The 14,240-nt window shown below is 41.0% G+C and overlaps 1 protein-coding gene across 3 annotated transcripts; it reads right to left on the bottom strand.

Annotated features, from left to right (window-relative positions):
• Positions 1–2,432: 2,432 nt before the first annotated feature.
• si:ch211-63o20.7 (Serine/threonine-protein kinase pdik1l-B-like) lies at positions 2,433–9,761 on the bottom strand. 3 transcript variants are annotated; one of them, XM_063901351.1, is made up of 4 exons: positions 9,579–9,761; positions 7,921–8,671; positions 6,460–6,685; positions 2,433–3,191 (listed from the first exon to the last, which is right to left on the bottom strand). In XM_063901351.1, exons 2-4 carry the CDS (start codon positions 8,638–8,640, stop codon positions 2,947–2,949), a joined length of 1,191 nt encoding a protein of 396 aa, XP_063757421.1. In that variant the 5' UTR covers positions 8,641–8,671; positions 9,579–9,761; the 3' UTR covers positions 2,433–2,946. The 3 variants fall into 3 exon arrangements, with proteins under 3 accessions (XP_063757421.1, XP_063757422.1, XP_063757420.1); XM_063901352.1 differs by having other exon boundaries at positions 9,583–9,761; XM_063901350.1 differs by lacking the exon at positions 9,579–9,761 and adding an exon at positions 9,468–9,544.
• Positions 9,762–14,240: the final 4,479 nt, after the last annotated feature.

Genomic DNA, 14,240 nt, shown 5'->3' with positions numbered 1-14,240 from the left:
AAGGATGGGTCATGACCGAAAGATCGAGATCGCGGATACAAGCGGCCGAAATGGGATTTCTCCGCAGGGTGGCTGGCATCTCCCTTAGGGATAAGGGGAGAAGTTCAGTCATCTGGGAGGGACTCGGAGTAGAACCGCTGCTCCTTCGCGTTGAAAGGAGCCAGTTGAGGTGGTTCGGGCACCTAGTGAGGATGCCACCTGGGCTCCTCCCTAGGGAGGTGTTCCAGGCACGTCCAGCTGGGAAGAGACCGAGGGGTAGACCTAGGACCAGGTGGAGGGATTATATCTCTTCACTGGCCTGGGAGCGTCTTGGAATCCCTCAGTCAGAGCTGGTTGATGTGGCCAGGGAAAGGAAAGGTTGGGGCTCTCTGCTGGAGCTGTTACCTCCGCGACCCTGACGGATACGCGGGAGAAGATGGATGGATGATGGATAATACGATGATATGATATGATAATACGTAAATTATGTGTACAAGTATATTATGGACATGGGATGGGCATCATAGAAACATATTTATCTGTTTTGAAGAGTGGTGCAGTGATGATATATTTTTGTAGGCAAAAGCTAAATGGATTTTGGATTATCAAGAGGAATAAGATCTGTGGCAAACACAAGTTTATGATTCCTGTTTTGTTCCTATAAACAACAGGATTATCTCCACATAATATCACCAATTGTATGATTTCTGAAGCAGAATTGCAATAGCCAAAAGTAAAATTCTAACACTAGGCTATAAACAAACATAGCATCACCGCCGCTAAGCTAAAGGTGGTTAATTTTCAGCATGATGTCGTTTAGTGATCTGAAGAAGCTTCAGACATTTATAAGTGACATATTTACTAATGTTTTGTGGATGAACAAAAAAGGAAATTAACCAAAGACCCTATTTTAGGCCTCTGACCAAAAACACTCAGTGAACCGTTGACTTACCGTAATTGGTAAAATGAAACTCCAACTCCTTCTGGCATCACTCTATTGGAGAGAGAGAAAGAAAATGGGGGGGGGGGGCACGTGTGAATGGTCCCCTGCTCTGACTCAAACGGATTACTGATTGGAGTCAGCCCCAGCACAGGGGCCTCCAGCTCTACATAGAGAGCTACAATGCTCCTTACATTTGAATCATCAAACCTTAATGACAGAAAAGCCTGAAAGGTCTGGACACTTAATAAAGGTCACATGGTCAGAGTGGCTCTTATAATGTGTTCCCCAAAGTCAGGGTGGCCGGCCCCTGCAGGAGACCCTGATGATTGCCCTATGAGAGTGTTTTGCTGGCTCATTTGACACAGCCTTTCCAATTACATCTCTATCAGTTACCTGTCTGTTCATTGACTGAATGCTCCGTTCAGCCACTCTGTTACTGGAAAGGGTTTGTCATTTGAGAAATAGCTCGCAATAAAGCACACTCGGGCGACCTATGTCTGGTATGGATTACAGCTGCACTGGAGCTGAACGGCCACGCGTAATTTCCTGAACGCAGCCCCTGTGTCGTGACTGCGCCGCGCTCCGTTGGTGTTGCAGTCCTGACGCAGAGAGAAACAGGGCACATTCAGGCTCTCTCTCTACGCCTGCTCACTCCTGCTATCAGCTTTGACCCCCCCCCCCCTTACGCTAGACTCGATGAGTCTGTGCCAAGCTGATTTAGTTTGGTCTAATCTTCACTGCAACATGAGCAGCAAGTTCAGGTAAACTCAACTGAAGGTTACAAAACTTACCAGAGTAAAAAAGGAAAGGCTAGATGTGTTGATTCTCTATGTATTCTACTCCAACCCAAAGTCAGCCATTCAGTTAAACTGCAAAGCATGATTGGGTTAACATTTTAATACTTATCATATTCATTTCAGGTTCATTTAAAAAGAGTTTCTCGACACTTAAAAGGCAATTTTTCAGTTGTGATCAAAACTTGTCTAAAATAAGGAGCCTTGGCGGGTCAATGACTAAGACTGATGAGCAGTAATAAATGCTATGGACTCCGTGTGGATACGATCAGCAGCAACCCTAAAGCCTGCTTTCATTTCCTGCTCATGAGAGGACAGTACATTAGTGATCGTCAGCCCACTGAGGTTTTGTGCAGATAATAATGCTCACACAGCAATAAAGTTTGACTTCACTTTGAAAAGGGTCCTAACTTTAAGGGTTTAAAATATGTTTGGAGCAAAAGTGATATCAATGAGGAAGAAAATAATAATTTAAGTCATCTTTAACATTTCAAAAACTGATTACGATTTTCTTTCTTTGGTCATTTGTTTTTCAGAGGAAAATTATTGTACAATTAGAGAAAATAGTAAAAATGTTTTTGTATCATTTTTTGTATATTAGTTTAAATCGACACCTACTACACTTTAGTTATTGCAAAAATACCACAAACTACAACCAAAATGTGCATGGCGTGCAATCGACATGCTGCAGAAGGGTCAGAAACAATTGAGACTTATTTCGTTTTGAACAACAGTGGTATTTATTAACGGATAACAGGGCTGGAAGGCATTACGCATATATTTTCCAACAGAAAAGGCTCAATATCTAATAATGTCAAAGTTAGAGAAATAAAGCTGAGACAAGTCATGACAACACAGCTGACCCTGGTAGGAACACAGCATCAGTAATCAGTTAAATTTCAGCCATACGTAAACACCAAAATTGATTTTCTATGTCAAGCTTCATGGCGCTTACATCAAGCATAGAGCCAGAGCTCCCTCCAGATCTTTATATTGACCCGTTTGAATATCGTTGCGTGTTTTGTTTACTTCCCTTTATGCGGTTTCCTGAACGTTAGACATTGAGCTTGTAATTCCATGACAAGGAAAGCTTTGATCCCATGCAATCAAACATATTTCTTCTTCCCTGTGGCAGCTAAGTGACTTACACACGTCAGAGACCCACTGTCCATATCCTCCTGTACTGGCTGTTCTGGGGGCCGCCTCTGTGGTCTCTTAAGTGCCCCACCGTCAGTGGGAGTCCTTTTTCAGAGCCGAGCACACTCTGGCCTCCAGCTGCTCCGCCGGGGGCCGAGTGTCCGGGTCGGAAGCGAGCATGTCTAAAAGCAGGGTGCACATGGCTGGGCCTGGAGGGGGCGGCAGTGGGGGGGCTCTCTTAAACTTCATGGGGATGCACAGCTGGATGTCGGCGTTCTCCCACAAAGCCTCCCCCAGAGGAATCAGCCAGCCTGAGCGACCCTTACACACGTAGGCACCTAGAGGGGGAGACACGGGGGAAGACACTGTGAGGTTATCATGCAGGGGGAGTTCCCGGCTGACTGCAGGGAGCCACTTCATGTCGGAAGACTTTTGTTTACAAGTTTACTGCCTACTGTGTTGAGATATTTTTAGGGATTGTCAACAAAGTAGAGTACTCTCTCAGTTTTCCAGGACAAAATAAGAGTTATACCTTACATTTTAAAACATTTGTACATTACACCATACTTTATCAAATGAGACCAGTAACTCCTGCTGACAATGTTTACTGAGGAGATAAATCAAGTGAGAAGCAGGGTCATTTTCTCAGACTTCTATACCATTTAAATGACTTTAAAGAGAATTCAGGTTTTTGTATTAATGTTAAAAAAGGGCCCTATTCTGCTTTTGAGTTTTCCATTTCCTGTGGTGTGTAATTTAGGTTTTGGTGCATGTAATTGGTCTGAACATCTGAAAAGCTAAAATCCCTGTGTATCCCCCAGACTCCCCCCCAGCCTGAAACGCCTCCATTTGACTCCTTTGTTTATTCCGTGACATAGTGACATGACTATGTAAAACTCTCACTTCTCTTGGCTATTGCTTCAACACATTGTGCGTGATAGGCTTAGGGGCGGGACATCTCTAAGCAGTTGACCATTGGCCAGCTAACCAATCAGAGCAGACTGGGCTCTGGTTTCAGACAGAGGGTGAAAAGAGGTGCTGCAGCACAGGCAGTATGAGACAAATAAAGAGCTTTTTGAACATTAAAGCATGGAGACATGTCCCAGTAGAGGCAGAAAATACAAAACCTATAAATGAGCAGAATAGGGCCCCTTTAAAAATAATTCGGGTTTAAGGCTTTTTTTTTTGAGGTTGTCTCTTGGTAACACTGAAGGTAAAAAGCACATGGCACACCCCCACCCTTAAGTGCAAATCTGCTGCAGCCTGTAGTGGCCACTTCTATATTACACCAATGTTGTTTTTTGTGGTCACACTGATATCATGACAACATGAAGTTTACTCGAAACCACACGTCTGCATGCTGATCGACTGCAGCGCACAGGAAATGAAAGTATTGCCCACAGCTGTTGAGAAAGCAGCTCAGGAAGCAGCAGATAACAATTACACTTGTGAAACAAAACTTTTGCTGTCTCTCTGTCTGTACACGACCTGTAGCATGGGATTGGAAAACACAATCATTTTGACTGACATCTCTCTCGTGTGTCGAGCCCTGCACACTCAGAGCTGATCTGCCTGATAACACTTCTGAAGTTGGGCAAAGTTGAAGTACTAAGATGAATTTGCTCTCATTTCTTTCTCATTCACAAAATTAATAATCTTTTGGCTGCTGAACAGAATAATTAAGAATAGCTTAAAAAACTCTTAATTGAATTGGTCATTTGTCTTCATTTGAGATTAAATGATTTATTGCAAAAATTAGGAGATTGATGAGGGGAGAAAAATCATTAGTTGCCCAAAATAAATGAAAGAGGATTATCTGTGAAATTAATTACATGTATTTTAATGGAGCTGTAAGCAACACGTATGTCATTTATGTGTTCTTCAGGATTGAACCCTGGCCTGAACACAGAGGGGAAGTCTAAAGACACACACACACACACACACACACACACACACACACACACACACACACACACACACACACACACACACACACACACACACACACACACACACACACACACACACACACACACACACACACACACACACACACACACACACACACACACACACACACACACACACACACACACACACACACACACACACACACACACACACACACACACACACACGCTCCCCTGCCTACTCAAATAAGTGTGTGGGTGTAGAGAGAGGATAAAGTAGAATAATGGACCATTTTATCTGTCTGTGAAAAGCCTCCAGCCGCCTTTGCCCATTTCCGCACTGACAAAGAGGATTGTGCTCAGCGCTGCTAAATTCCATTTGGTGTCTTTCTTTTTTGGATCCACCTGAAACCCCTCTCTCCGTCCAATCGTAACCATTCCATTCAACCTAATGGAGTATCAATGACTCAGGGAGGTTCTCAGGTACTAAACTTGGAGATAATGGTTCATATTTCCCTGCCTTCAAGTCAGCTCAGCCTATATTTTACTGAATGAAATGAGACATCTGTATAAACAGCCCTTTCATTATTCTCGGTGGAGTGCGGAGCAGATCGCCCTGCGTCCATTAAGACTCTTCGTCATCCTGTGGCCACATGGGTTTTGGGCGGAAAACAGAACATTAAAAAATAGATAAAAATCTCAATGCTATTCTGCTGACACAGCGCTTCTCTCTTTTATTGAAATGGTCAGAACTTTGTGAACTTTATAGGTCCAATTCATTCCAAAGTTAGCAAAGGAGGAGATATTATGCCCTTTTTATCAGGTTCATATTAGTGTTTGGTGCCTTTACTGTGGAAAGCTCTTTATTCTTCCATTGCCTGTGCTGCAGCACCTCTTTTCACCCTCTGTCTGAAACCAGAGGCCAGCCTGCTCTGATAGGTTAGCTGGCCACCTCTGTTGCGAATAGGAGTGTTTAGGAGGATAGGTAGTGTCATTATGTTACGGAAGTAAATAAAGGAGTCCAATAGAGGTGTTTCAGACCTTTTACGTGCTCTACTCAACTCAACTAATATAATTATTTGTTTTCTTGTTTCTTGGTATTCATTATTTTCAGTTGAAAAATGTGTTTCATCCCAACAGAGACCCTTGTGTGTGGGAGAGAAACTCCCACTGGAAAAAAAGTGGGGATTTTAGCCTTTGCAGACCATTTACATGCACAGAAACCTATATATCCCACTACAGGAACAGGCAAACCCCAAAAAGCAGAATAGGGCCTCTTTAAATTAATTTAAATGAGTCACTTTTGAAAAAAGGGAAGGCTGTATTACACGTCTGCTCGTATTAGAAGAAACAAGGCTACCATAATTCATATCAAAATGCACATAGTATCAATCATCCATCATGTTGCCATTTAGATCTCTGATTCCTCCTTGGTTGATGAATGTATGATGTATAGCATGTGACATTTTTTAATATGTGCCAGTTAATTAAGTCAAACTCAATACGGTGCGGTGCGTCATCAACCTGCCTGAACACAGTCGACATTTGACTTTTGTGTGAGCGCTCTGACAGGTAAGGAGGATTCATTCTGACATGCTGATGTGTTACCTGACATGTTAACACATAAACATGAAGATACTGAAAAATCTGTTTACATATTGATATGATGTGTAATCAGGTATTCTCTTTTTCTTACCAAGCTGCTCCTGCGTGGTGCCCTCTTCCAGGAAGGTGATTCTCTCCAGGACGGCCCAGAACATCACTCCCAGGGAGAAGATGTCCGCCTGGGCTGTGTAGGTGAGTCCGCCCCACACCTCTGGAGCCATGTAGAAGTCAGAGCCGCAAGTGGAGGAGAAGTGCTGCCGGGTCAGCTCTCCGTCCACCACACCTCCACCCATCTTGCTCAGACCAAAGTCTGCCACCTACACGTAGGGTTAAATGACAAAGAACTACAGTGTGCTTTGGTAAAACCAATTTTTAAAAAATGTAGAGCTTATGTAAGAGTAACATATTCATGTCCTGTTATTTTCCACGTTCCAATATGTGGAAATGTTAACTTGGTAGTGCCGAAACCCCATTTCACAAATGGATTAGTCCGTCAACAGAGAATTAATCAGCAACTATAAGCTCTATTGCTTTGGTTAGTTTCAGGCTAATAAAATGTGTCTTCTATCACACACAGTCTTTTTGACTCCGAGACTAACAGAACATCACATTTAAATATGTCAACTTCGTCCTTTGCCATTATAAATAGACATTGTTTACTTTAATGTTTTACGGCATTTTATGGATCAAATTATTAAACTCATAAATGTATTGTTGTTTTGTCAAATATGTTTTAAAAGAAACCCTTAGTTGCAGCTCTCTCTCTCTCTCTCTCTCTCTCTAGAGAAAAGCAATGTTTTGTTTGGGTTACCAAAAGGACATTTGGATAAAAAGAAGAAAAACTGATGTTGTGATATGAATATAACTACAAGTAAGTCCACTAGAAAGTGAAAATGCATAACTATTGTAAACAAATAAACAAATGTATATCAGCCTGCTAGGGTGGGTATACATTTGGTATATTTTGGTGTTAAATGTACTTTAAATTAGGAGTTTAACAAATGATTCTTTTTGTAATTCATTAATCTGAAGATTATTGTGTAGAGTGCTTAAATATCTAGTGGGCTATAAAAATCCCCAAACCCAATAATATGCATTTAGGAGGTATTTCATGCTTTACTACATGAACAATTACTGTAACAATTAATAGATAATATAAAAGTTGCACATTTGTTTTACTGAATGATCAAATAGTGGATTAATCAGTGCAACTCTACTCTAAATAAAGCATTTACCTCACCAACAATCTACACGGGTGCCCAGAGTGTTTGACTTTGTGAAAACACTGCCAGATACCCTCAACGCACTTATCATATTCCCTAAGACATACACCTGATAAATATTTATTCTGTATTGAGTTTTGGTATACCAAGTTAAGGCCTGCATTTTTATCTTCAATTATTCTTTCATACTGCTTTTTATTGTACCGTTTATTCTGTCTCAAGGTCATTGCTACTGTGAAAACCAAAAACGCCTTATAAGAAAAAGATATTGTGTGCTGGCACTAGCATAATGTTCTGACGTAAATGCTGTCTCGTCACAGTCTGCCTACCTTCACGACGGGGCCTCTTGGTGTCAAACACACCAGCACATTGTCCGGTTTCAGGTCTCGGTGTGTGATGCCCAGACTGTGCAGGAAGGCCACCGCGCTGCAGAGCTGCTTCACCACGCTGTGGTTCCTCTGGGGGTCTGGTGGCCTGGAGAGCAGGTACTGATTCAAGTCGCCCCCGTCACAGTACTCCATTACCAGCCACAGGGCCAGGCAGCCCAGGGGGCCCGGTTGCTCTTCCTCGCTCTGAAACGGCCTCTTCCTGGCTCGGTTGTGAGGCCTTTGAGGGGTTGTGGAGTCAGATTGAGTCTTGTCCTGGAGCTTAGGTCTGGCCTGCACAGTGTTGGTCCTGTCCTGAAGTCTTGAGACAGTGTTAGTCCTCGGCTGGGTGTTATTCCCATCCTGATTTGGTGGTGCTTTGACTACACTTCCCTTCAGCACACTCTCAACCAGACGTGGAGGCAGTTTTCCTGGTTTTAGTGGCTTCAGGCTCCTTGGCCCAGTCTGCAGGAGGCAGCTGTGCAGTGCGATGACATTGACGTGGTTCTTGGCAGTGGCTCTCATGGCCCACAGCTCCTGCAGGTAGAGCTCAATGCACTCCGGGTTGCTGCAGGGAAGACGCTTGATAGCCACCCTCTGTCCTGTTTTGGCCATATGGCCAGCAAATACCACGCCATAGCTGCCTCTTCCCACCTCCCTCTCTAAAGTGTACAGCTCCTCCATCTCCCTCAGGGGATGCAGCCTGATGTCGGTGCTACGGAAATAAAATAGCTACGGTTAGCATGATGAAAACGACATGTAGCCAGTGGTGTTAAGTAACTAAGTACATTTCCTCAAGTATTGCCTCAGTACAATCTTGAGGTACTTTTCATTTTATGTGACTTTGTAGTTCTACTCCACTACAGTTCAGAGGTAAATATTGTACTTTTACTCCACAACAGATATAGATGAATGATAAACAGTATGATTAACACTTGGAAAGGACTTGGATTAAATTAACATGTAGTACATTTACAAGCAGTACATTAAGCAATTAAAATGAGTTCCACCTTTACCAGCTTGACAAACACATCACCAAGTGTAATCAAAACATACAGGATTGTGAAATTGGCCAATCTATATCTCTATATTTTGATGCTGATACGTTTGTACTTTAACTTGAGTAACCCTCTGAATACAGGACTTTTACTTGTAGGCTAATAAGGTATTCCTACACTTTGGTATTTCTAATTTCACTTAAGTACAAGATCGGAGTATTTCTTCCACCTCCAGCGTTAACGTACAAATCAGAAACATGACAGTCCAGTATCAACATGTTAAATGTAAAGCAGCTGGGAACAACCTTTATCAAGACTGGCATTATATAAACGTTATTAACCTGCCGGGAGCTGCGTCATTAGCTTCATTAATAGCAGCTGTGATTCCTAACGCTGCACTTCAAAACAAACGCCATTTGCTAGAGCTTCTGAACCTAAATCCCCACACATGTATCCCTGTTTTTTGTGTTTCAAGTTGAATGTACCCATACATTTACTACACAAAAGACTTACATTTCAAAAGTGGCATTAACCATATGAAGTAAGTAACTAAAGCCATGTCCGTAACGCAGCAGGCGTTAGTTTAAAACGGGAAGCGATACGTTATTGTGATTTCAAACTTACCCACCAAACTTCCGCTTACATGATCAGCATTGAATCGACTTGAATCGGCTACCTAATTGATTGAAACACCATATATCACAATATTTAACGTATTTTATGTTGAATTTTTTAACAAACAAATAAGAGATACTGAAATGTCAGAACAACAACACTGAACAAATGTGGCAGACTTCCGTGTCTGAATTCAGAGCGTCCCGCTCTGTGTTTACGTGCATTTTGATTGGCTACAGAAATTCAGATGCACTTTGTGATTGGTTGGGAATCATTCAAGCAAGAGCTATTGCTGGTTCAAGTCCCGCAAAACAACAATAAAAACCTGCTATGGAGGAAATCACCTAATAGAGACAGGGGGTTGATATTTTTAATAGTGGAAAGAGATGTTTATATTGTATAATTGTTTATTTTGTGCAATACTTTGTTTTACATGCTGCTACAACAAAAACATTTCCCAATTTGGGATAAATAAAGTATATCTTATCTTATTATTAATTCAAGGTGATTATGGTTTAAGAATAAATAGGCCAACACCATGAATTATGCCTTTTAGGCATTATCTAAAGATTACTTTAATATAAACACCTAAATGTGTATTTTGGAGGTTTTCATTCAACTAGTTGCAAAATAGGTAAACATTTATTTTTAACTTAATAAAATCATATTTACTTAAAAACAATGCAAAATGTGTCATTTAGAAGAGTGGACATAACCTGATATTATATATGACATTTCATTTATAGTTAATTCCCCATACTATTTGGGTTTATATTGTTATTATAGGTAATTATATCTCAAAACCTTATAAGCTTGCCATATTTCGAAGAAGTATTGTATTTTCAATAACTGATTTTTTAATAGCCATGGGTATATATTTGATAAATTCAAAATCCAGGACACATTAGACTGAAAATATGAATCTTTCAGTGGTTGTTCAGTTTTTTGTACAGTCAAAACAACATGAGAGATGTGCACATAATGCCTTAAAGTGCACCTGAATAGGTAGGCAAGTCTATTATAAGCTAGGACACTTTTGTAATCAACCCATTCCATTTGAGAAAAAGACACTGAAAGTGCAAATACACCAAACTTCCCTCATTGCAGCAGTCCCATTTAATCACAAAAGAAAAAAAAACACAAAAAGACACACAAACACACACACGCAATGAGTGGGTGCTGCATCAGTATCGACTTTTTTTTGGGATGTGGAGCAGCAACCGTGGTGATGACAGATAACAGCATCGGTGTGTGTGTGTGTGTGTGTGTGTGTGTGAGTGTGTTTGTTCTTCTGAGAGAATATAATAGGAAACATGGTGATTCACTGCACTATAGCGCACTGAAAGAAGACACTTTGAAGTGTATGTGTGTGTTGTGTGTGTGTGTGTGTGTGTGTGTGTGTGTGTGTGTGTGTGTGTGTGTGTGTGTGTGTGTGTGTGTGTGTGTGTGTGTGTGTGTGTGTGTGTGTGTGTGTGTGTGATATGTGTGTGTGTTAGAGCTTATGTGATCCATAGCTGTTATCTGTGATGCCAATCATGAATCCTCTTCATTACTCGAGGAATATGAAGTCAGTCACACTTGACTTATCTTGAAGCAAATGCCCTCTATTCTATTACCATATCTCACTTCCTTTGACAGATATGTGAATGTAGACATTGGGCCAAGTGCATTCTGTGTGGAGAATTTATTTAGGAATGTTTTGCGGTGAACCACTACAATGTGCCAGGATTGAATTTTCTGACAAATTCCATAAAGCATTCCAAGCACGCCAAGAAGATGTTGACGAGTCCTATAAGAATTATAGTTTTAATCACCTCTGTTTTCAGACTAATTGTGTTTCTGTGGGGGCTTTGCCTGCTAATTATGGAGTACACCAACAGGAGGGGCAACAGTAATTATTTCCTTGATTGAGGTCAAAACCCTTGCATTTAATCCCGAGGTCTATCCTGCACTCCCCGCACAAAGAGTAAACATCGTCACAGCATCCTGTACGCAATTTCACAGCAGTCACTCTTTTACAAATGATGATTTTCTTCTCCAGTAAGCCTTAAAGCTTTTTCACTGGAGTCTGCAACAAGTCTACCACCATTTTTAACTGCATAAGCATTCTTACATGCATTCTTCAATTTGATATAATACGCCAGTTTTTGGTTCTGGAAGCCTTTCTGTAACTGCAGCAGCATTTAAACTATTATATTTGCAGGGACTTATGCAATGAGATCAATACATACAGTTCAAACGGATGAAATACTGCTGTGTGTCTCTCTAAATGCTTACACTGATATAAAACTTTTCAGATGGTTGCAGTTTTTCGAACAGAGGTGTAATTCTTCTTCCATGCAAAATGAAGGTGGCTTTCGGGATGAAATTGCAATTCTTTCCCTGACAGAATTCATTTCGGCTCCTGCTGTTAATAACTGTCACTTGTGTCCTGACAGGTGAAAGCCTAGTCGCCATAAACTTCCGCAGAACCCCCACTCCTCCCCTCTGCTCCCCTGGTTTTACATCATTGGGTTTCATTGAGGAGGAGGATGGTAAAACCATAGACTGTATATATTACAGTCTATGGGTAAAACACATCAGCTGGTTGAGATGGAGATTAGAAAAGAGGTGTTTGACTTAAACATCGCATTGTATGGTGGCCGACAGGTGCAAACGCGCTACAACAGCCCAAAACAATTCCACTAGGAGAAACGTGCCGCACTTTTGAAAACGATGTGTATATAAAAATACAAATGTGCTGAAACACATTCAAATGAAGCAAACATTTACCAACTGGCAACACACGCGCAGTGTTTAGTAAAAGTGTAGCATCCAAAAACGTAAAAAAAAGTGCTTAAAACAAAACAGAAACGGGGATATTTAAAGTGATGCACACAGCTGGGACTGGAGCGCTTGTTGACATTTGGGAAATGTAAAGTGGGTCAATTATAACTTTCACTGGAGACCTAAAATGTAAGTTTTATTGGCTAGCATGATTCTTTCCGATATTATTGCAGATCTGATGTAAGCTAGCGAGCTAACCTAGCTTACGTTATCATCTAAAATATAGAATTCTAAAACAGAATAACTCTGCCAACAGTGACAGTTGGCCAACTCTATAATCCCCGAACGTCAACTAGCCTTCCCAGCTAGTGCATCACTTTTTAATGTCCCAGTTTCCATTGTGTTTTGGGTTTCTTGTTTGCAGCTTTTTGTTTATTCAGTGCTTTGAGCAAACGCTGCGTATGTTTTGTCAATTTGTTGAAGATGTGTCTCAATTTTTATGTGGTTTGGAACATTGGTGTTGTTTTATCTGCATCGTTGTAGAAACTGCAGTGCGTTCCTCCTAATGGAAGTGATTGGGCCATTGTACCAAGTTTGCCCCTGTCGGCCACCATAGATATGATCCAAATGTTAAACCACACCAGTCATCAGTAACCTTTTTTTTTCACCTTTTCCTTTAAAACAATCTCCTAAATCTACTTGTATGTGTAGGAATTAAAAGTACAATTTGATGTTGAAGCCATTAAACCAAAAAGTGGAATCTGCTGTACAGTATGCAAATGTAGAACATGCACATTTAGGGAAAGTGCTTACGTGTCTTTCTTTCAAAATGGAGTTAATTACAGGGAATTCTCCTGGGACAGATAATGCATTTATACCGATTGCATAACAGGTTCTGCTTTTATGTTAGCTATCATTTTCTCCCCCCAAAAAACGGGAACAGTGCTTATAAAAGACCTTCCAATATAAGGTGTTGTTTATTCACAATTCTCTGAGTCATGGTAAAGGCATAATTGATTGAAGTGCTGATAATAATTATTATTATTATTTATCATGTTTCCATTGATGAAAATCAATACATTTAATAATGACCCCTAGAGGTTTAATGCTGTGATATGGCTGTTTGGAAACAAATTCCATATTTCTATAGAAGATTATTTGCTTTTCTAATCCTTGTGGAGAATAACTGAATGATGAAAGCTTCAGTCTTAGACGGCAGTATTTTCTTTAACACTGTAACGGTCTGGACTGTACTTTATGCGAGACAAAGATTATCTGTTTGAACAATGATTTTCTTGATTCTTGGTTTGTTTCACAGATTTTGTGAACAGCAACTAAAGACAAAGCTTTAAGTGAAGGTAAGAAAACAAGCGTGCAGTCTAAAGTCGGATACAACTGTCCCATGTCTAATTTCTAATTTTTTGGTCATAAAACTCTATTTTCAGTTTGATTAACCCACATTTTAAGACAACAAAGGATTAAACCGGCTTCAAGACCATGTAAAAATCATCCATTCCAAAATTGGACGTGGTTTTAATGTGATGCAGTGGTCAAGTAAAGCCCGACCTTCTCTGTCATCAAGCTAATCACTGCCTTGGGGCCACCAGAGGAAGCATTTATGTACACTGGACAGCCAGTGGATAGCAGCGATATCAATGACAGACAGGCCTGGCAACGGCTGCTTGTTCTTCTGGGCTCCTTATCTCGGCCGCACCGGGGGCCCTGTCTATGTACACAATTCATCCATCACTATCAGACCCCACACAGGATCAGGGCCAGCATTCACACTCTTTACGCGGAGCTAAAGTTAATGACAGCTCACAATGGGGAGGGAGATGAATTTGGTGTGATGAAAGAAGTACTGTGGGTATTATTATCAAAGACATTTTGATATTTCCTTAGCAT

Source organism: Eleginops maclovinus, chromosome 15 (genome assembly GCF_036324505.1).
Source record: "Eleginops maclovinus isolate JMC-PN-2008 ecotype Puerto Natales chromosome 15, JC_Emac_rtc_rv5, whole genome shotgun sequence".
In the NCBI taxonomy this organism is placed as follows: domain Eukaryota; kingdom Metazoa; phylum Chordata; class Actinopteri; order Perciformes; family Eleginopidae; genus Eleginops; species Eleginops maclovinus.
Note: the sequence above shows the minus strand (reverse complement) of the source record. Positions and strands in the feature narration are given on the sequence as shown.

Coding starts and splice junctions, on each gene's coding strand:
- si:ch211-63o20.7 (XM_063901350.1), bottom strand. CDS start 9,490: ATGGTTAATGCCACTTTTGAAAT. Junction 8,672..9,467: donor GTTAATGCCACTTTTGAAAT/GTAAGTCTTTTG, acceptor TTATTTCCGTAG/CACCGACATCAGGCTGCATC. Junction 6,686..7,920: donor CAAGAGGCCCCGTCGTGAAG/GTAGGCAGACTG, acceptor CCCTACGTGTAG/GTGGCAGACTTTGGTCTGAG.